At 43.0% G+C, this 23,576-nt stretch overlaps 1 protein-coding gene across 1 annotated transcript in view; it reads right to left on the bottom strand.

The window, feature by feature from the left end:
- The window catches only part of LOC120786497 (regulating synaptic membrane exocytosis protein 2-like), a 46,322-nt gene that overhangs the window by 4,020 nt on the left and 18,726 nt on the right, over positions 1–23,576 (bottom strand). Inside the window, exons 9-30 of the mRNA XM_040121971.1 lie at positions 21,575–21,639; positions 20,254–20,373; positions 20,065–20,164; positions 19,835–19,958; positions 19,305–19,351; positions 18,993–19,081; positions 18,837–18,872; positions 17,056–17,186; positions 16,619–16,790; positions 16,320–16,479; positions 13,093–13,161; positions 12,612–12,747; positions 10,509–10,616; positions 8,639–8,689; positions 8,444–8,512; positions 8,289–8,348; positions 7,021–7,188; positions 5,706–5,815; positions 1,839–1,861; positions 1,643–1,740; positions 497–643; positions 204–388 (exon numbers count right to left, since the gene is read on the bottom strand). Of these exons, the coding sequence (XP_039977905.1) occupies positions 204–388; positions 497–643; positions 1,643–1,740; positions 1,839–1,861; positions 5,706–5,815; positions 7,021–7,188; positions 8,289–8,348; positions 8,444–8,512; positions 8,639–8,689; positions 10,509–10,616; positions 12,612–12,747; positions 13,093–13,161; positions 16,320–16,479; positions 16,619–16,790; positions 17,056–17,186; positions 18,837–18,872; positions 18,993–19,081; positions 19,305–19,351; positions 19,835–19,958; positions 20,065–20,164; positions 20,254–20,373; positions 21,575–21,639 (2,268 nt within the window). The remainder of the gene's footprint in view (positions 1–203; positions 389–496; positions 644–1,642; positions 1,741–1,838; positions 1,862–5,705; positions 5,816–7,020; positions 7,189–8,288; positions 8,349–8,443; positions 8,513–8,638; positions 8,690–10,508; positions 10,617–12,611; positions 12,748–13,092; positions 13,162–16,319; positions 16,480–16,618; positions 16,791–17,055; positions 17,187–18,836; positions 18,873–18,992; positions 19,082–19,304; positions 19,352–19,834; positions 19,959–20,064; positions 20,165–20,253; positions 20,374–21,574; positions 21,640–23,576) is intronic.

Below are 23,576 nucleotides of genomic sequence, written 5' to 3'. Positions count from 1 at the left end.
ACTGTTAAGTTTTATTTATTCAGAAGTTTCAGCTTTTTAGTTTTTGAGTGTGTTTAACAAGAGTTTTGTAGAACAATCTACTGTCTAACCAAACTCCTCAGCACTTATAATGCTGTACTGTATCTATTAGTTTGTTTTAAATTAATAAAGTCGGTGGCTTTAACAGGTTGTTGGTGACTTGTACTGGTTAAACTGGGACAGACCCTCGGGGTTGAGCTGGGAGGCACTCTGACTCTTCTTTCCCAGTCCGACCATTCCCATCATCCTTGCTCCGAAACTTGAGCGTCTCTTCCTGTCGTCATCGTCATCATCGTTTCTACCCAACGAACAGATTTCCCCACCGACGCTTGAGGACTTGGTGAGAGGAGCTCCGGACGCCGATGCTGCCCTGCAGGAGGACAGAGGAACAGCAGCACACAGAGGAAGTGGGTTGCGTCATACTGTTACTATGACAACTGGTGTGTCTCCCGTCATAGCTCATTGGTTGCTCTCTTACTTTGAAGGCTCAGGCTCCTCCTCCTCCTCTCCCTGCTCCACTGAGTCACTCTTCTGCAGCGAGGCTCCACCTTCTGCCACTACTTCCTGTGTTCCCTCTGATCCCGCCCCCAACTCCACTGACTGGCCTTCTAGAGCCTCTGCCCGACTGTCTCAGCCAATGAGAGGAGAGAACAGGAGCACGCGGACAGAAACATGCAGGAAGAGACAGAATGATGAAGAGTAACGCATGCTAACACAAAAAGAGTTGCTGAGGTAAAATGCATGCTAACTTAAAGGGGAAATGCAGACACAAACAACATAGTATGTTATTAATTTACTAACATCATTAACGTGAATCAACATGTTTGGAGGGACACACTGGAAAAATGAAAAACAAATGTAAAAACGTGCTGGTGACATTCTTCAGTGCTTAGTTATGAAAGGAGAAAGAGAACGAATCAAAGTGGGGATGTTGTGGTTGTATAGGATTTGCCAGGATGCCCAGTTCCTTCATTTCTGAACATCAGACATACATGTTTATCACTGGACTGTTGCCACTTTCCCCACCCTTGATTGGGATTGTTCGTCTTTAGCTACATACACCACTGTGGCTATATCCAAATTTACATGCTGTGGTTGCCATAGCTACATGGTGAGCCATGGTGGCAAGCGGAAAAGGAAACTGGAAAACTTGGAAACTCAGATGGCAAACAGCCACATGCATTCACAGCAAAAGCAGCTCCCCTCTCTCTCCTCACTGCTGCTTACATGTTTTCATTGGAGGCGGTGACCACTCGCTGTCTGAAAGCACCTTAACTCATTTTTACTGTTGTTGTTGCTATTATTTTGGCCTTTTATGCCTTTGTCAGATACCAAACAGTGGAGCTGACAGGGAGCGAAGGGAGAGGGAAATGGGAAATGACGTGCAACAAACGTTTGCATCCAGCCGGGGTCACTGCTGTTTGGTGCTTTAACCTTTAGGCCTCCACAAATATCCCTTTAGTCTTTAGCGTTTACTAAAAGCAGCTTTGTGTGTGCATCAGGAGACGATCTGTATTATTTATATTTCACTTTGCTGAATAACTTTGACAAACATTAGAGGTGACAGGACAAATCTGACATGTCAACAACAGAAAGCTGCTCTGTGATTGGTTCCAGGTCTCACCTGATTCTGCGGACCGATCGAGTGTCCGAGGCATTGGACATGGCCGACATGTCGCTGACGTCACTGTCTGATGATTTGAAGGACAGGCTGTCCCTCATCTGGACACACAGAGGACAGTTGAGTAGGTGTGTGACATCATCAGTGATGTAGGTACAGTGTTGTGTAATATGTTGATGATATATTTCAGTCTGTTCACCTTTGATGGATCCTTCGTCACACCTGCAGAGACAGAAGAGCAGAGTTAGTTTATTGCAACATTCTGACGTCATCGCTGCGGTTCTCAGTCCGTTTCAGGTCAAACTGTCCAGGTTTGGCACCGTGGACAGTGATGTCATTGAATTCAGTGGTGATGTATCTGATATATTTAAATGTTGGGGTTAACAGCAGCTCTGACTTAATGACAACATGGATACCATCATACTAATGACATCACAGAGAGTGATCCCCAAACAGGAAGATCAACATGATCTTTTCTGCACAAAATTCAACAAATGCATTCATCCACAGAAAGACGCAGCTTCCGCTTCACGTTCAGACTGATGCTGAGGATTTACTCTGAGAAAAGAACTTAAAACAAGGAAAAATGGGATGAAAAATCATCTGCTGTGTTGAAACAAGCTGCACAGAAACTTCAGCCAAATTAGAAATGAATTTCAAATTCACACTGGCTCCGAGTGAAAATATAGGGGATCGAGACAGGATCCTTACCTTCTCTGCTCAGTGGTAACACCTCCCCTTCACACGACAACGATGGATGGATGGATGACAGATGGATGGAAAACGGAAGAAGAAATTCAACCGAACAAGAAATGATTCATAAACACTTCGAATCACGCAAACCAGGACAGGATGAATAGATGGAGGGATGGGACAGATGGGTAAATCAATGTATGGATTAGGGCTGGGTATCAAACATAAATCTGCAGAAACACAACATCTTTGGCTTCACTCTATCACAGTCAGTACAAAGATCATTATGCTGATAGCGAATTTCTGTGAATGAGCTAAAAAGGAAAGCTAACTGTATGTAACATTCAGCCTAATTAGCCACGTAAACTGCAGTTTGTTGAGTTCTTGTAGACTTTAAGGCTTTCAGCTCCTCCTCCATACATTCATATGTATATTAATTTTGTTCTTAATTTGTTATTTTTCTTGCACAGTAATCAACAGAAACCCATAACTGTAGTATTGATAAAATCCCAGTGATACCCATCCCTAACAAGGAGTAAATGTATTTTTCATTAACTCATTATTATCTTGTTCTCGCGTTTCAGTAAAAGAAAACACGAAAATGATCTGCACTTTGTATGAGATGCAGCTGCAAGGTTTTAAAGTAGTCCAGTGTACTATCCCTTCATTGGTTTCCACCTGCTTCAATAATACAGGTCAGTTCACTTATAAAGCATGAAATCTTATTGGCTCTGAGCAAAAATTTCTGAACCTCTTGAGCTGAAACATAGTATTATTATACCCAGCCCTAGTATGCATGAATGTATAAAAATAAAATCAAACGAACAAGAAACAGTTCACAAACACTTCCAATGACACAGACCAGGAGATAAATGACTGGATGAACAACGGGAGGAATAGATGAAAGGATGGACGTGCGACTAAATGTGTAAATTGATCAAATGGCAGAGACGGGAAATTCAAACCAACTCCAACTCCTGCACTTCCTCTAATAAACATCTCATCGATAACTCAGGTGACCAACATGTCACAGGATCTAAGGGCTACCTGTCTGCAGGTGGGTGTGGCTAACAGGTGGTACATTACCATTGACTGTTTTCTTCTGCTGGTCCTCCCATGTGACCTCTACATCATGGCAGACAGAGAGGTGATTGGTCAGACTACAGCAACACTTTGAACACTCACTTTGAACTGTTCAGGTGATCCGTCTGATATCAAACCAGTTAAACCAGCAGGAATCAAATCCCAGTACTCCACAACAACATCATCAAAAACACCACCTAATCAGTTTACAAGCTGAGAAGGATCTCTTAAACGGACCACCAGATCCACCTGAGACTGACTTGCCTTTTCTGGTACCTCCAGGTGTCGCTGAGCGTCTGTCTGGCTCTGACACGGACAGGTGTGATGACATCAGCATGATGTAACAAAGATGAACATGGAAGAATGAATGAATAGTGATGATGGAGCCTGAAATATTAAAATGTGACTGTGGAATCATCAACTGCACTGATCTACTGGTCTACACTGACTGGACAGACTGGTTTACCGCTACAGACACATCAAACCTGTGATGTACACACCTGGAGTCTGTGGGGGTGGGGCTGGTGAGGGGGCTGGCGAGGGGGCAGGGGTAGGTGTGGGCGCTAGTGTGGGGGCAGGTGCAGGAGGCAGAGCCGGTTCAAGAGGAGGCTGTGACTGGACTACAGGTTCTGGGGACGGGGTTGGAGCAGGTGCAAGGGCAGGGGGCAGGGCTTGGGAAACTGTTGGGGCATGTGTTGGAGCCAGGGGTGGGGCTACAGCAGGTGCTGGTCTAAAATTAGGTAAAGCTGCAGGATCCAGGGGTGGGACTTTGGCTTGGACGGAAAGTGGGGGCAGTGCTGCCACAGATCCAAGCACAGGTACAGGTGCAGGTACTGGTACGGGTGCGGGTGCGGGTGCAGGAGGTTGGTGAGGTTGCCCTGGTCCGGGTGGAGGCGGGGCTTGGATTCGTATAAGAGGAGGTGGTTGGTGATTGGCAGGGGGAGGGGCTTGTTTGTGGGCAGTGGGAGGAGCTACAGCTGCAGTTGGTGCTCCTGTGGTGGGCGTGGCCAAAACTGATGAACAGCAAAAGATTTTAGAGAAAATTCAAAAGAAAAGATCATCAAAGATGAATGCTCACATGACGTTTCAACAGCTACCCTATCACGTGGCTAGTTTCACATATACCAGTCTTAAGGAGGAGATTGACAGCAGTGTAGATAAGTGTGCATGAGTAGAATGTTTCCTTAAACACACCCCAAGCTGTTACCTCTGGTCAGCAGTTTGATATCAGATCAGTACATGACTACTGCAATAAATACTACAAAGTTCTCTTTTCAAAAGTACTACAAAGAAGCAGAACTTTTCTAAGCTAAAGGAACTCAGAGGTAAACTACACTCAGGTGTTAAACTACACACAGATCACACTCTGTACCTGTCTGCACGGTGTCAGAGGATTCTCCTCCACCTGAAAGACACAACTCACTGTTAGACCACTACAACCATCAGGGGACCATACTGGGACACTTGGTGATATCATTCTTCCATCTTTAAGCAGATGATACACAGGTATATATCACAGTAAGGCCTGAAAACCCCATTAGTCTGTCCACCATAATTAACAAAAAATCCTTATCATTGGCCCTGACAATCTGCATACAGATTCAAGATCCTCACTTGGTTCCTTTTCCGACAACAATAATTTTGAAATTCACATTTCCTCGTGTTTAGATTACTGTAATTGTCTCCTAAATGGCATAAATCAGGGAACACATTACAGACTCCACCCTGTACAGAACGCAGCAGCTAGACCGCTAACACAAAACCAAGAAAAAAAGATTGTACGAGCCTCCTCTGCATTTACAGAATTGATTTTTCAGATTTTACTCATTACCTTTAGAGCACTTCGTGTTTCATTATAAACCTGCTGCAGTCTGAGGTCATCAGGCAAGAACCTGTTCATGTCAGACTAAAGTGGACCGAGCTGTTATTGTTAGATCAACTCCGAACAACCTGCCCAATGAACTCAGAATCATATTTTAAATCACTTCTGAACATGTACTTTTATAGCCTGACTCAGTTTGGGTAAATGTGTCAACGTGTGTATTTTTTTGTGTCTGCACGTTGGTTTGTGTGTGAAATTCATATGTAACATGTTGTATGTTGTACGTTTTTCTTTTGTCTTCCTTGTAAAGCACTTACAATATATAAACAGTACAGATACTGTAACTGTGACCCAGATACTTTTCTCCAGACTTTGTGGAGATGATCAGCATCATATAAATGCTGCCAACAGCTCATTGGTTGGTTAGAGGCGTCACTGTCAGGTAACTAACATCTCAAACAGACATACTTCTGTCTGGAGCTCCTTTGGGCGGGATGGCAGGCAGCTGGCGTCCTCGGCGACTGCAGACCGGCGTTCCTGATGGACTTGTCTGAGTCGATACGACTCGAGGGTTCGCCCTGTTGGACAAAGTCAGGAATCAAACTATCAACCTGACAGGAGGGAAGTAAGGTGAAAGGTCAGGGGTCAAAGTGGTTGTAGTCATTAGTAATGTAAGATTAAGGCTTTTGTTTATGTAGGTTTGTGCTTTAGCTAGGCCATGCTACACTATGTTAGCTACAAACAAGCTAATGGCTAACATAGTCTGTGGCGCTGAGAGGTGATTGAACACATCCCTGATCTGCCTTCAATCAACTGATCAATTAATCACTGGACACTGTATGGTTACAGCGATTTGATTTGATCGAGAGTAGGTGAAAAGTTTGATCAGCAGGGTATTTGGCACAAAGAAACTGCACTGATCACCTGTAAACATATGATACACTGAAGCTGGTTTGGTACTCGACTTGTTGTCCAGTCAGCTGAGAAAGAACCCAGAGTGATTTAAGCCAGTCAGAACTGTTTTGAGGAGCTTGTGAGTCCTGTTGACTTGCTGCTGCAGTTGTCAGGCTGAATCCAAAAGTCCAGACTTCCCTGAGCCTGCAAACCCACGAATTAACAGATATGCTCCCATGAAGAGGGCCACAGTCCTGCATAGGACTAAATATTTTGCAAAGATGCACAGATTAATTTCGCTCTCCCACTTCCTGCTGTGTCCATGTCTCCACATGGCCAAGAAACTGACTTATTTTCCATGGAAACAAGTCAGGTCAGATAGCACATTTTATCCCCTCACGGCCCAGTAGGTTTGGCCGAAGTCCGCAAGGGCTCACTCTTTAAATCTGGAGGTAGGGGGTTTGGATTCAGCCTGTGGGTTCACAGGGGGACAACGACTCGACTACCGAGGTTTAGTTTGGAGAAAACTGAAAATTTGAGAAAACATGTTTTAGAAAGAAAACAAAACCTCTTCAAGAGCTCAGAAACTCATGCAGCATAACAACAAACAAACAACAAACAACCCACGCCAGCATGCTGTTAAACAAACGGAAAAAGAAATACAAGTAAGCTGAGAGAAGAAAGAATAATTCGACAAATTGATACCAAGGACAGGTTGTTAGTGATGATAGGTACTGATAGTGACGTGTGATGTCACTGTGAGCTGTTAAGATGAAAGGGGTGTGGCCAATTTTCAGACAGACGTCATGCTTCACTTTGAGGATAAAAACCACATTCAACGAACACCACAGAGACGGAGCTGGTTTTTGATTGGTCAGTTGTCGGTCACCTGGTAAGGGCAGGTGAGGGGGGGGCGGAGCATCCGGACCTCAGGTGGACAGAGTCAGCTCGGTCTGTGGAGTGTGAACGCATGTAGATGGGTCGATCCACCATCGCTCGCTGGTCAGCTGACCGAGAGCGACTGTAGTAATCCCGGCGGTCCATCCCCCGACTGTACCTGTACATCAGCATGACAACTGTCACCCCCCGTCATCATGACAACCACTGCACCTGCAGAAGGAGTTAATTAGTCACATCACCGTGACAACTAGGATGCTGTTAACGGGTCTGATCGTACCTGTGGAGGGCTGTGAGGCCGGTTAACAGGAAGCGTAAGGCACTGAACGCTGGAAATCAAAAACCGAAGAAGAAGAAAACCTGCTGGAATTTGGCACTACATTTCCCAGAATGCCTCAGTGAGAGAGCAGACACGGTACAGTATGCTGGGAGAGAAATGAAGGAAGTTCTGAGGCCTTTCTAAGTATAGAGAACGTCAAGTTCAGACTCGTGTTCTCCAGAGTTTGAACTCTTGAACTGAAGAGTTATCACTCCTCATGTTTTATCAGGATAATTTAGGAGCTGACTTTAGACAAGTATCCCAGAATGCATTTCACATCAACCCTCAGTGATGGAGCAGAGTATGAGCTAGGATGAAATCTCTTACAGGAGCTCAAATTATTAAACGAACGTCTATTTGAAAAGATGTGACGAGCTCTTAGCCAGGTGAGAGCTTTCAGACAGACTCGGCTGGACTTTGTGTTTACTGCAAATTAAGCAATGTTACCATGCCAACGTGCAAAACTAAGATGGTAAACATGGTAAACATTAAACCTGCTAAACATCAGCATGTTGTCACTGTGAGCGTGTTAGCATTTAGCTCAATGCATGGCTAGCATGGCTGGAGACTCCTCAGGCCTGGTCACACCAACATTTAAAACAGCAATAAAGTGCAGCAAAGATGTGAATATTAATTTTGCATCACCACCTTCTAGAGCGACCAGGCCTTTGGTCTTGTTTTCTTCCGAAGAATCCTGTCAATGGACCTTTGAATTGAGATTATTTTGTCACACAACAGGTGTGCGGGTGTGTTAATCACCTGAGCCCAGCTAAAGTATCACAAGAGAACACGAATTTAAAGTTGGTGCACTCTATACTGAGAAACACCTCCGGCTTGGATGGAGGGATGGTAAAGGAGGTGTCTTTGAAGAGCCACTACTGTCGTCTACATCTATATCTGTAAAACTACCTGAAAGTCAAACTGTCAGTCAGTCAGTTTACCTCAGCAGTTCTTCGTCGTAGGCGTCGGGTTCATAGGGGAAGTCTGGGATGAAGTCCTGACTGAAGAACAGAAAGACGTCACAACTCCAGAATATGATGGATCTAAAGTCAACTTCATCCTCTACACTACATTAACCATAAGCCCCGGGGCTCACCTGTAGTCCTCACAGCTCCCATTCATCATGTGGTTTGTCCAGGGAGTGTTATTTGGACCGTTAAAATATCTTACACACAGAAACAAACACTGAGATGAGAATTTGATGACTTTTATCCTACAATTACTTCAACTAATGGTACTATAGGTACTACTACTATTACAACTGTAGTTCTTCATTCAATAGTTGCAGTACCTGTCATGGGAATCGAGAGAGTTGGCAACAGACATTCTCCTCAGTGATCTCCTAAATACACAGAAACAGACAGTCAGACAGAACTGTACTAAAAACTGTATTACAAGCAGTACTACAAATTGTTCTACAACCCGGAATAGAACGTGGACTAAAATCAGCAGCACATCCAGTAACCAGTGCTATGACCAGGACTAACCAGTATTACAAGCAGTACTACAACTCCAACAAGCAGTCTTAGTATAACCAGAGCTAAAACCAGAACTATAACCTGCAACATGACCAGTACTAATACCTGTACAACAAGGACTACAAGCACTAGTAAAACCAGTACTAAGACTGGTAATGCAACCAGGAATACAAGAGGACTAAAATTAGTGCTAAACCCAGTAATCATACCAGTACTACGAGAAGAAGTAACCATTACTACATAGTAGAATAGCCAGTACTGAAAACCAGTATTAAAGCTACTACTAAAACCTGTACTTCGATCAGGTCTACAAGACAAGACACACAAGTAGCAGTAGTCTACAACCAATACTACGACCAGTAGTATGACCCCTCACTGGCACCGGAATAGCAGGGACAATGAGACTTTTTGTCCCCCCACCTTCAGGTTTTATGCTAATAAATTCAAAAGGTCTAAACCGGGTCGAACGTTGGCAATAATGTCCTTTAAATCCAATCATAAAAAGTTTCATTTGTACTTTCATTTGAAATAGTTTTTATATAAATTACACAAAAGGCAAAAAATACATGATAACTGTTACCTCTTCTGGCCATATGCGGCCGTATTGACCGCACAGAATTTCTATTTTTATAGAACACTGAAGTATTGGCAGCCTAAATGTGCTATGAATTGAGAAATCCGTGGCGCTGTAGTAGCATCTGAACAGTCCCACTCCTCTGTCAGTTTCGTCTTGGATCGATAACATCCTCTAGACTATATGTTATAAATACTCAATGCTATACTGTACTGTAGCCTATATACTCTATAGAGTAGTGTCACCTTCATGATCAAAGTGACAAGTAGCAACACGTTGTTGCAGAGAGAATCATAAAGACACGAGACGAGACACACAACATGTCGACTGGTTGGTCGGTTAAAGTTCTCAGCGAAAAACACGAGGGTCTGTATCAACAGGAGCCAGGTCACCCCTTGTTCTTAATTTCTATTGAAAGAAGGAACATCAAGTGCTTCTCAGAAGAGCGCTGCGCACTGCAGGAGGCCTTGTGCGCTCGCTTGTTTTTATCGGACAACTGTGTTAAAAAAACTGCTACTATTTTGATCTTGAAGTAGCCCGACGAGACGGGCGGATGCATTTCTTACCACATTTTACTTGCAAAAAAAAACAGGCTAGGCTGAGATCGAAAGGAAGTTTACGTTAAAAAGTTCACTAGCCTATTACGTCATCCAAAGCTGGATGCCCCCCCACCAGAACTAAAACCAGGAATACAACCAGTAGTACTAGCAACGCTAGTAGTAACTGTACTATAACAACAGGTGCTACAACTAGTATATAACAAGTACGACAATTGTACTACAACCAGTACTAGAACCAGAACTACTCAAAAACACCCAGTCCAGACCTGGGTCCTGGGTCAGACCTGTTTATACAGTCTTTGCTGTGTGTTGTTCGATTGGTCCTACAGCAGTGGAGGGACGGGGTTTATCTGACGGGACATGTATATCTGATACTGACTCCCCAGCTGCAGTCTGATATGATGATGTTTATTGATTACCAACTGATTGATTTATTAGAATTCCTCCTTGAACACATTATTACACTATACTGTGTCCTAGACTGTGTGCTGATTGGCTGGTGTCCAGGTGACCCAGGTCAGGTGTTGTGCTGTGTGTTGCCATGGTTACCTGTTCAAGCTGCCGTACTGGCTGGCGTCGGAGTACGCTCGGCTCAGTTTGGAGCCTCGCAACAGCCGCACAGCGTCTTCCCGATACAATGGGTACAAAGGGTTGCTGCTGGCAACCACAGGGATGAGCAGAGGTCAGAGGTCAGACGGGATCAAAGGTCAAAGGAGGTCAGCAGTGGTCAAAGATCAGGTCAGCAGAGATCGAAGGTCAGCATTAGTCAGAGGTCAAAGGTCAGAGATCAGGGTCAGGAGGTGAGGGATGAAGAGAGAGTAACAGTGAGTGGTGGTAAATGAAGCAGAGACCTTTCAGGAAGCTGATTGGTTGCCTGGACACTAAAAGTTCAGTAGGAAACAGTTGTTTCACATGTTTGTGTCAAACTGGAAGAAACGCATTTAAGCCCAATGATAATGTTCCTGTCAGGATCCAATTATCCCATTCGTCCCAGTTGGTCTCATCTCATTTTGTCATCTCATCTAGTCTTTATATCTGGTCTAATCTACCCCATCTCCTCTCACCCCTGTTAATCCTGTCTCATCTCATTTTATACACTGGTGCACTGCCTGTCGAGCTGGAACGTGACCTTTGAAGATGCCATTCAAAAGAAAACTTGGTCACCGTGGTAACAGCAAGTGCTGTTCGAAATAAAGGGACGAATCCACTCATCCGATCGACTTCAGACTTCACAGGTGTATTGCCGATGCTCATGGATTGTGTCAGGAATATGATATCATGGAATACTGCACTGCGGGATCATTAACAAGCACCGCACTAGTCTCATCTAATCTCTTAGTTTAATATCTACTCATTGTATCATCTCATCTAATACGATATAATCTTGTTTATCTCATATTTTCTTATTTCATTTCATTCTATCTGGTCTCATTTTAATGGATTTATTAACTCATCAAATCTCTTAAATCACTTAATGTTTGATCTAATGTCTTCTCATCTAATCTCACTGGATTTCATTTCGCCTGGTCTAATATTGTGTTCTCATCTAGTTTCCTCTCATTTTGTCTGATTTTCTTTAATCTTGTTTCATCTCATCCCATAACATCTCTTTTCATCTCTGTTCCACCTGATCTCATATCACATAATCTGATTTTGTTTTGTTCAATCTCATTGTCAGATTTGGTCTTGTTTTATTTTGTATCATTTAATCTTTCCTCAATTCAGCTAATCTTATCACTTCTAATCTCATCTCTTCTTGTCTAGTCTCATCTCATTCCATTTGGTCTCATCTCATCTAATCTTGCATCATCTGATTTAATATTGCCTCTTCTCACCTGCTCTCTCTCATGTCATGTCATCTAATTTCATCTCATTCAACTGAATTTTGCCTCATCTCACCCCATTCCATCTCTTATCTTATCTGATTTTGTATTATCCTACTCTCATTTATAACATCTGGTCTAATCTCATTTTCTATAATCGGATTTCATCTTTCTTCATCCTATCATATCTGGGCTTATCACATCCCATCTCTTCTCATTCATCTCATCGTCTTTTGTCTCATCTCATCTTGTATCATGATTTCATCTTGCCTCATCTCATCCTATCTCTCTTATCTCATTTTATGTTGAGTCGTGTTAGGATCTCGTCTGATTTTTTTCTTGTCTAATCTCATCTCATCTAGTGTCTCCTTAAAATGAATCTTAATTCTGATCTCATCTGATATTGCTTTCTCTAATCTCATCTCGTCCGACCTAGCGTCATCTCATTTGGTTTTATGTTTTCTCATCTCATCCCACCAGGGCTCTACTTAGTTCATCTGGTTTTAACTCATCAGGTCTCAGCTGATCTGTCTCATCTGATCTGTCTGAATAAAGAATCTCTGTCTGAGGGATTTCTCCATTTATTGGTAGGATGCTAACTTGTTATTGTCTCTGATATCACATCATCTCATCTCATATCTCATTTTATGTCCTCTGGTGTTTTCTCTCATTGTTATCTCCACTTCTCTCATCTATCTACTCTTATCTCTGTTTATCTCATCCTGACCTTTCTGAAAGTCGTCCTATTTAAACTCCTTATCTCTCATTATCATAAACTACCATTTAATAAACACACTCACACAGAGCGCACTCAGTAATGGTTGGTTACCTGTGAGGAGGCGGTTGGCTCGGTGACCGTGACCTCATCCTGACCATATCAGATCGAGAGCAGTGATTGGATGATATCGCCTGCTCCGGCACTGAGAGGGTGGAACTGTGGAAGTCCCGTCCATTCTGTCTGTAGTCTGCACACAATGAAACAAAGCTGGAGCTGAACCCTGACTGAGTGCTTTGCTGTAAGGACCCAGTCAGAACAGCTTTTATCACAGTGAAACTTCAGAGTGTAGTCGGTTCATTTCAGTGGCAACACCTTCAGCGGTGGATTCACAGTTTTATCATCCAGGAGAACTATGATAAGATCATTAAAGGGAACGTTTGAAATGGGAATTTAAAGTGTGGAAAAATATTTCTGAAATTAGCTCTATTTCACCAGGATGTGTGAATGAATTTCACTTTGACGTCTTCTGTTCAGACTGGGCTCTACCACTGAACTGCAGGTATTGTAATGCATGATGGGACATGTAGGTCACCTGATATCACCCCGATGCCGTCGTCACAGTCGTAATCTGAAAACTCACTGTCACTGATCCTCTGAGACCCTGCATAGAGAGAGAGAGAGAGAGAGAGAGGTAAAGAGACATAGAGACAGACAGAGTGCATGAGAGAGACAGCATTGGACAGGTGAGGTTTAGACAGAGATGCACTTCCTCTTATGTAAATGTAAGTCATTCAATGAATAAGGAACATTAACTTTAACCAGTTCAACTGTGTAATCCCACATTTCAATGAACTAAATGACATCTCAAAATTAAAAACACTCCTAGTAGAAGGACACAGGGCAAATCTTGCTGTCCAATTTATATCAACGTGCCAAAACCTGAGGGACAGTGAACAACACACACACACACACACACACACAGATGCATATAATATACTGTTAATACACATATGTGTATCGATCTTGGTGTTGTTATGTTGTTTTTTGTTTATTCCTTTTTCTGTTACTTAGCACTTCACTAAATTCTTTTTTTTTTGTGCTTTGGCAACATGGTTTTAGAAACTTTTGTGCCAATTAAGCACCTTTGAATTTGAATTTGAATTTGCGAGAGAGAGGGGTAGAGAGACACAGAGACACACACAGAGAGAGAGAGAGGATGTTTAAGCCTGTAAGCAGCTCCCCTGTAATCCTCTACAGGAAGGTCAACTAATCTGACACAGAAACAGAAACAGTACAGGGAGATATGAAACAACTGAGTTTACACATCAACATTAAAACGACAGATTCACATATTTCACTTGAGTTTACTCCCTGAGTTTTCAGGGGTAAGCTTCAAGTTCCCCTGAAGACTTTCAGATATCCTTTGGACCACATAAAGGACTTCTGAAACCCCCTTAACCACTTCTAGAACCTTTTAAGAACTACTGGAGCTACTTAAAGCTCGTTGAAATTGCAACAAGTTCCTTCAGAAGCCCTGCTTGGATTCTTACATCCCCTACCAAGGCCACTGATACCCTTTGAATAATCCCTGTGATCCAATCTACCTCTCAAAGATCCACAGTAAGGCACTGAAGACAACCTGAACCCCCTTTGAGGAACCTTCAAACATTCTTGATGATGATTATTGGGGATGTTAGACATTTAAGATCACTGGCCCACTGTCAAAGATCTACAGACCCTTGACAAGGATTTCTATAATCCCCACAAGGGCCTGTGAAGCTAAGTAGCCCCTTGGATTCTGTCAAAGACCTATGAAGTCCCACAAGAGACTCCTGGACAGCCTTAATCAAGTCAATTCAATTTTATTTACATTGCGCCAAATCATAACAGAAGTTATCTCAGGGCACTTTTCACATAGAGCAGGTACTATTTATAATATTATTTACAGAAGAACTTAAAGATATATAAATCCTTCTGGGGGACTCTAGGACCCCCTTGAAGATGGTTAAGGTCCTGTAAAATTGCCCCATGGAATTCCATCAAACCTTCTGAGATCATTGGGAACACCTCAACAATTACTACTTCTAGAACCTTGTAAGAACTTGTGGAATTGCATTTGCTTGGTTCCCACAATCAAATCAATCTCTCAAAGACCCGTGGGTTTGCCTTGAAGACAGCTACTTATAACCGTAGGCCCTCAGGAGTACTATCAATGCTATGCAGAACCCCTGCAATGATTCTGAGAAGGACGTATAAATTTCTTTCCAGAACAATGGAAACTTTTGAAGGACACCCTTAGTCTCTTAATGTAGACCTGGAACATTTTCACAACCCTCTGTACCCCCCCAAAGACTCTTGGGATAGCCTTCCCATATGGAAACCCCTTGAGAAATCCAGGAACTGTTGACATTAAAAAACCCTGGGACACAAAGAAATACCCCCAGACCCTCTGCCAGAATTCTTGTAATCTCCCACAACCCCCTCAAGGAACACCGAAGTTCCATCAGTCTCTCAAAGATCCCTGAGACAGCCTTTAAGACAGCTGGAGCTCCTGAGGAATGCCAGAACCCTTCTGAGACCTGCTGAATGTTAAAGCCTCTCCAAAACACCCACAAGGGTTTGTAAAAGATCTGTGAAACTCTATCCTGAACCCCGAACCTCTCAAGGATACCAGGAACATCTGGGATATAAAATTCCACTGAGACATTGCGAAGAGCCTACAAAAATGATTACTTGAACCCTCATCAAAGACCACTGAGACCTTCCTAAGGAAATTGAAATCTCAAAAACCTCTCAAAGACCCCTGGGACCGCCTTGAAGACAACTGCAAACCCCTCGAGGTACCCTGGAACCCAATTGAGGATTATGAACCTTTCAAGGCCAGTGCTGACATTGAGTCAACCAATTGGGACTTCTTATGTCACGAAATTTACATTAAAAAAAGAATGTTGACGCCCTCTAATCAGAGGCAGGCAGCCCAACTCCCCCAGCACCCGTCCTTGAGAGGCAGTCCCTGAAATTGTTCTCATTTTCAAATATATGCCGATCCAGACTCATCGTTCTCATCATTCTCAGGAGACTTGTGCTTGTGACAGCTGTAGAACCACCACTGGACAGCATTCTGTCCCCTCAGACCCTAATTTGGCTCGGCAAAGGTTGCTCGACGTCCCTCGATAGCAACACACTGCTATGTACAATTGGAACCGGCATTTTTCATGAGAGTGCTATTTTAACTACATGCTTGGCTCAAATCCACGCCCCTCCAGCCCCTTCTCAGCCACCCCCCTCCCCAGCATGGCACCCCTGTTACATCATTGGGCCACGGAACATCATACAGCTGTATTCACTGTCTGAGTTAAAACAGTCTTGAAAATAACTCAATTTACAAAGTAACCACAATTTACAGCGCAAGCCTGTTAGCTTAGCATCACATGGGGAAAAGTCACAGGAGTTATCATTAGCTAAGGAGGGTCAGCAGCCACAACACAAATGCATACACAAAGCTGTTATTACCTGAGTTATAGTAAGGACCTTTGTCTGGCAAAGCATCATGGGAGGAAAGTAAAACAAAATCAACAAAAACAAACGAGTGAAAATTAAAAACAAAACAAGATGACGAACTGAAGAAAAACACAAATGAGAAAAACTTTAAAAACAGATGCAGGTATAGAAATCATGATAAAATACAGATTTGGATGAAAATTTTATTCATTTTATTCATTTTGTTAGATTCACATAGAAGATCAATGTGTATTATCATTGTCTTATCAGTGTATATTATCAGTCTGTATCATCAGTGTGTATTATTAGTTTTCTCACTCTGCAGCCTCCTGCCGGTCTGACTGAGTTCAGGCTGCAGTCCTCTCCTCTGCAGGTAGGGGGAGGCGCTGGGCAGAGGCAGAGAGGAAACATCATGAAGCTGCAGTTTGTACCAGTGAGGCTGATCGTCCAACAGAGCCGACTCGAGTTCTATCAGGACCTGAACAGACACAGAGAACATACAGAGAGAGAAGAAGGAACACATACAAACTGATTCTCAGAAGATTATCATTTAAAATTACTACATCTGAAGCATGGAAAGCTCTTATGTTTTATGAATGTTGTCCATGCGTTCTGACCTCCCCCAGGAACTGGCTCTCCTCCTCCCGGACACGGGCCTGATCCCAGACTGTGAGCTCCAACATCCGTTCTCTGAACTCCCGCCGGTGGACAGGAGAGTACATGAAGGTCTGGTTCCACCGAGGCTCCACCGACTTCTTCACCGTCTTCGTCCTCCGCTTACTCTTATCACTGCAAGGAGAGGAGGGAATAATTAACAGCCAATCACAGGGCAGCAACCACTTCTGGTTATAAAGAACCGGACCAGAGGTTCTGCAGCTTATACAGCAGAACCACATGGATCAGAAAACACAGACAAGGAACCAGAGAACACTGGGCCATTGAGAATAATATCTTTAGACATGTCATGTATACCTAAACCAACACATGTTGTAATCATCGGCTGACATGACCTGGTCCATAAAACTCTGGGTTCTGATTGGTTCTTTTTTTTTACCTTCTGTCTGGCAGGAAGTAGATCTTGACGTAGGGGTTCCTGGGTCGGCCATCATCCTGGACAGGAAGTTCTTTGGCCCCAAGAACCGTGACGATCAGCTGATGACCCACTTTATCATACCAGAGCTTCACCTGTAAAAAAAACAGTTTTTAAATCAAGACAGCATCAAACACAGAACACAACACAGCTGTAGAGGAACCCTGGAGACCAACAGAAGAACCCGAAAACAGGAAGAGAACCCAGCAGAATTGTGAAGAATTCAATACAGTAGAGGAAACCCACAGAAGACTAGACAAACCAGAAAAACAGAAAAAAGTAGAACTATACAGGCAACTGGGCAATAGCTGTCACCCACAGAACATCAGTAGAGCTCTAAAGAGCAGAATGGACACCAGAAAACCACACAAAACAGATACAGCACTGCAAACCAAAGAAGAAACCCAAACAGGAATAGAACCCTGCAGAACAGTGAAGACTTAGATACAGCAGAGGAACCCACGAAGTACAACAGCACCAAATCAAATAGCCTAATAAACAGTAAGTGAAGTAGAACCCTGTATAACAGTAACAGAACCCTCAGGATTATAACAATGCTACAGAGCAACAGGAGAACCCTGTAGAACATCTGAACAACCCTAAAGTCAAAGAAAGAGCTCTATAACCAGAGAAAACCCATAAAACATGTAGAGCCCTGTAGAACAATGAGAGAACCCTAAACAACAGCAGATGAATCCTAAAGAACAGGAGAAGAGCCTCATAAGAGAGAAGCTGTACACAATCAAAATCAAAATCAGAATCAGAATCCTACACAGCACTGGCAGGACCATGTAGAACCCAAGCGTAATCATTTGGAACCATCGCTGAGATCAATTAAACAGCGAAAAAAAAACCCACAAATCTGAAGTACAACCACAAAGAACAGAAGCAGAAAACCTGGTAACAACAGACAAGCTCTACATAACAGCAGAAGAACCTCAGAGAACAAACGTGGAACCTCAAACAACAGTAGGGATCTGTGGAAAAGAAACAGGACAAAACAAAACTCAACAAATGAACCTTATTGACCAGAACTTTTACAACACAAGCACATCCCTACATACCCTTATCAGAATAGAACAATATATTATATATAATTAAACCGTCAGAGAAGTGCGATAGACAGAAGCAGAGAACTGCAGAACAGAGGGGGAATTGAAGAGAACAGAGTTGAAACCGCCAGAGCAGTGAAAACAAATTGAATCCTACTGAACAGTTATGGAACCCAGCAGGACAGTATAAAAACCATTTGGACAAGAGGCAGAATCCTTAGGGACAGCAAAGGAACCCTATAGACCAAAGCATTGAGAACAAAAGCAAATTCCTGCAGAACAGTCTTAAAACCATGTAGAACCTGAGCTGGATCATTTGGAACAGTGGCAGAGCCCGATGGAAACCCTGAAGCAGAACCCTAATAACAGAGGCGGAAACCTTGGTAAAAACAGAGGAGCCATACAGAACAGAAGAGCTCAGGGGAACATACACAGAACCATATTCAACGGCAACAGAACCCTCCACTCCACTACATTTTAGAAAAATTCAACTTTGTACTGCACTACATTTATTTTCAAGCTGCAGACACTGGGTGCTTTGTAACCAGTTGGCGGGTGGGGCCTTGATATCACTGATTCTATTTTTAAAAACTACAAATAGAATTCACATAACTAACAACTAAAACAAAACTATCAAGCAAAAGTAGGTGGAACAGACAGATGTCTCACTTCTCTTTGTGTTCTAACGTTTACCTGGATTCGGGGAACCAGAGGACGCCTGTTCACAGTCTGAAACACACACACACACACACACACACACACACACACATCACCATGGAGATGGCTGTTAACTTACAGCTGATTGGCTGTGGGCTGCTTGGCGGTAGAATGCATACTGGGTAAACTTACAGAGACTTGTCCAGACAGGACGCTGGGGCTCATGGGAGACGTGACAGAGATGGATGGACCGATTTTCTGAGAGTCAAAGGAACTGGAACCTGAAAACAGAATGTACAGAAGAACTCATTTAGTTTAGAAAACAGGCAACTGGGTTAGTTCTTACAGTTCTGACAGACTACTGTTTTGAGTCTCTATGTGGTTGTTTTGAGTCTCTGTGGTTATCGTGAGTCTCTTTTTGTTGGTTTTGAGTCTCATTTTGATGGTCTTCAGACTCTTTGTGATGGTTTTGTTTTTGTGTGTTTTGTTGTGTAATAAACTCACTGGAGTCCAGCTGTGGGACTTGGCTGTCGGTTGCTCTGGAAACATCTCTGAGGAACAAAAATCACAAACAATCTGTTACCATGATTTTCTAACAGAACAGAACTCCAAATTCTCTGTAGAACATCAGAATTGTTTTCTGTCTCAAAGCTCAGAATGTATTTGAGGTTGTTTCTTTGTTTATCAGTGCTGCTGACTGCTGGGAAGATACAGATGTTTAAACCTCAGTTGGGGCGGATTTGGGTCAGTTTAGGATTCATTTTAATAGTAAAGAATCCTTACACAGAGCTTTTATTTTGGTAAATGCTCTGTTTCCTGCATTCCTCATTAACTCAGTGTTTGAAAAGGTGTGAATGTGTAAACTACCTTTTTAGAGACGTTTTGTCCCGTTCCAGCAGTTAAAGCAGACTACTCTCTGATCAACTAGAACATTGAAGATCTCAGGATCTGACAACCTTTTCTGTCATATTTTTAAAACTGCAAAAATCCCCATTACTGTCTGTAATATAATCCCTGTGTGACCTGTGACTTACCCGATGGTTCGGGACACCACCAGCTCCACCTGTGGTTCTGGTTTGGACTCCAGGATGATATTATAAACTTCATTAAATGTGGCTCCCTGAAGAACCCGACCATTCCACTCCAGAACCTGATCACCTGAACCACCCAGTAGAAGAAGACTGATCATGTTGCATGTGATGGGCTCCAATTAAGATGTGATGCATTCGTTGGCGTTTTCTGTTTCAGTCAGGTTTGCGCTTACCTGGTCTCAGGTGTCCCACAGTGTCAGCCAGACTTCCTCTCTTCACCTTGGTGATGAATGCACAGAGACGACCAGATTCCGTCATCTTCCCCCCGACAACCTGAAAACATACTGCCCATGAGCAAGGCACTAAACTGAACACTGAGAATAGAGGTGCATAAACGGGGAGGGAGAAGAAGAGTTTGTCACCTTGAGCCCCAGCAGTGCTCCTGTATCTGCCGGAACTGTCCCATCCTTCAACCTCTTGTTCAGCAGAATTCGACCAATTAGACACTCTCCATCCTTGGACGGTTGCCATGTGACCGGTTGCTGAGGAATCACAGTGGCAAACACATGTGGTTGCTCAGCAACATGTGTTAATATTTAAAGTTTTTATTTTTAATGGCACAAGTTGAGTCATTATTATGATTAATCTGCTCATTAGTTTTTTACATTTAATTTATCATAAGAAATACATCTATAGATATGTATACATATACATAGTATATCCAGAAAGTATTCAGACCACTTCACTTTTTTCACATTATCTTGCAGCCTTATGCTAAAATCGTTTACCTTCATTTTATCCCTCATCAATTTACACTCAATATCCCATAGTGACAAAAGCAAAACAGAATTTAAGACATTTTTGCAAACTAATTAATGAGGCAAAAATGAAATATCACATTGACATGTGTGTTCAGACCCTTTGTTATGACAATTGCTCTGATATGCATCGTCAGCTGGGACACCTTATGTAGACAGGTGTGTGTCTTTCCAAATCATGTCAAATCAGTTGAATTTACCACAGGTGGATTCCAATCAAGGTGTAAAAACATCTAAGAGATGATCAAGAGAAATGGGAGGCACCTGAGCTAAATTTCAAGTGTCATAGCAAAGTGTCTGAATACTTATGTCAATGTGATATTTCAGTTTTTCCTTTTTTTAATAAATTTGCAAAAATTTCAAAAATTCTGCTTTCTCTTTGTCATTATGGAGTACTGAGTGTAGAGTAATGAGGGAAAAAATGTATTTAAATGATTTTAGCATCAGGTTGCAACATAAAAAAGAGAAAAGAGTGAAGGTCTGAAAAATTTCTGAATGCACTGTATATCAGGTGATAAGTATTGGCTGAGATCTTGTTGTGACACAGTTCCCCCTTCCCCCTGACATTTCTTATTCACATTTCAGACAGTGAAAATGTCATGCTGGAAGCACCTTGATATCTTTTTAAATAATCTTGTAATAAGACCATCTAAGGCTTATTAGGTGCAGGGGTTGGATTCACTTCTTTTACCTTCAACAATAAATTAAATATGGAATTTTCACAAAATTTTGCAGAAAACTGTATCTGTCAGGTTCTAGGGGTCAGCAAGAGTGATGTCACACAGTTTAAGGAGGTGGACTGAGGAGGAACCAGAATAAACAATGGGAGGAGAAAACAGACCAGAGAACCTGAAATCTATGGCTCTGAACCCAGACAGACAGGGGTAGACTGGTGGATAAAATGGAGGGTGGGGCTTAGTCCTACCATAGACATGGGCACAGGCTCGCCATGCCAGGAACCATGATCCCACCATTGGCTGTCCATGTCTCCTAGCAACCAGACATCCAGGAGAAGAAAGCAGAGGTCAGAGATCAAACATTATTAAAAACAGCTTTAAATAAAAAGGTGGACTGAGTTCAATACATCCAACTTTCAACTTATATCAGAGCAAGCTGCTCGAGCCTGATACAGCTTTCCAAATAAACTCGATTTTTACATGAATCCTCAAACATTTGACTCTGAGTCCGACCCAAGGTAAACACAGAAAGAAGCCGCCTGGAACGGCCATGTTGCCTAACTGCAACACAAGAAGTTTCCTGATAGTAAAATTAAAACACCTTGTAACTCTGAATTGTAAAAATTACTAAAATACTCAAACTAGACTGAAATCATTGGAGTCCTGTGTGTGGTGCTGTTAGACAAAGCAACACTCATCGGAAATGAAGGAGCTGGGTTCTAGATGGGGTTCCATACAATCAGGGGGAGGTGTTCTGGAACTTGAGGGGGGGTCTGCATCTTCAACCACACAGAGTCTCAATTTGACGCCTGTAATCCGTCTTTACACACACAGATCCACTATGTCAAAGCAGCTTTAAACACACACACACACACACACACACACACACAATCAGTACTCACAGGTCTGTCTGAACGCCATGAAGCAGGAGGAGGAGGGTTCAACAGAGGAAGAGGAGGAGGATGAAGATGAGGAGGTGAACCTGCAGCTCCTTTCCCCTCCTCCTCACTGAATCTCTGGCAGCTGTTTGCCCTGAGCTCTGCCTGCAGGATGCAGAGCAGTTCATACCTGTCTATAATGAGATTAACTGTGTCAAAACACTGACTATCCTTTTGTCTATGATTTTATGTTAGCTTGTTAGAGAGCTAGCTTCCCTCTCACTGCAGACTCAGCTGACAGCTCAGAGAGTTAGCCTGTTGTTAGCCCGTTGTTATCCTGTTGTTAGCCCTTTGCTAGTTTGTTGTTTGGACATCTAAAAGTGATCTGGTTGGTCAAACAGTAAACTGGATGCTGGTGCAGGTTGGCAGGACAACATTGCATCCTCAATCCTGCCCCTTTCCTCCCACCTTTCTACCACATCAGAGCCGCCGAAAACCAGCAGATCATCAAGAAATCCAGCAGATGACAAAGAAACCATTAAAACTCCAGATCACCCGGGATTCAGCAGTTGCGGTGATGGTGATAACCCCTCTCTGTCAAGTGTGCAGACATTTTGTTGACTTGTTGGTCAACAGTTGCGTTGCCTCCTGCAGTCTGTGTTTCTATTCTTGTGTGTCCACTGTGACTCCTGAGGCAGGCTGGTAATCCACACTCTCCTCTTTTAATCCAATTGAACAGAAGTAGAGACAGTGATTCTGTGGCTCTGCAACACAAGAGCAGCCAGGCAGAGATGTTCTGCTCTAATCTGGATCAGATTATGAAACCAGTTCTCCACGATGCTCCAAGGTCCCCCAGGCCTGGACCAGTCAGGTTTGAGGGTCTGTTGAAGGCTCCTCTGGTTCTTGTTTATGACCAGGTGTGTTCAGGGCGGCGGCAGCAGAGACTCTGAGCTCCTCCGTCACCTCCAGACCTGAGAGGAGGAGCCAAGAACTCTGAGCCAGTCAGAGCTCATAATCTCTGACCAGGTGACTTCTGGTCCAATGACACGGAGGCAGCAGATTAACTCGTCAGCATGACGCCTGATTTCCTAAGAGATGACCTGCAGCAACTGCAGCACGTTCAGCAACTTTATCTGCAACATGTTCAGCAACAGAACAGAGGCAGTACTCATTACAGGACCATAACAAGAAAAAGTAGACCCCTACAGAACAGTGACGACAGCATTAAAGAACAGTAGAAGAACATCATAAAAGAAAATTTGCACACAACAGAACAGAAGCAGAATCCTGCACAACACTAGGAGAACCAAACAGACCATGTGCTGAACCATAAGGAACAATAGCTGAGATTGACGGAACAGCAGAAGACAAC

Source organism: Xiphias gladius, chromosome 24 (genome assembly GCF_016859285.1).
Source record: "Xiphias gladius isolate SHS-SW01 ecotype Sanya breed wild chromosome 24, ASM1685928v1, whole genome shotgun sequence".
Taxonomy (NCBI): Eukaryota; Metazoa; Chordata; class Actinopteri; order Istiophoriformes; family Xiphiidae; genus Xiphias; species Xiphias gladius.
The sequence above is the reverse complement of the archived record's forward strand: the minus strand, read 5'-3'. Positions and strand labels throughout refer to the sequence as shown.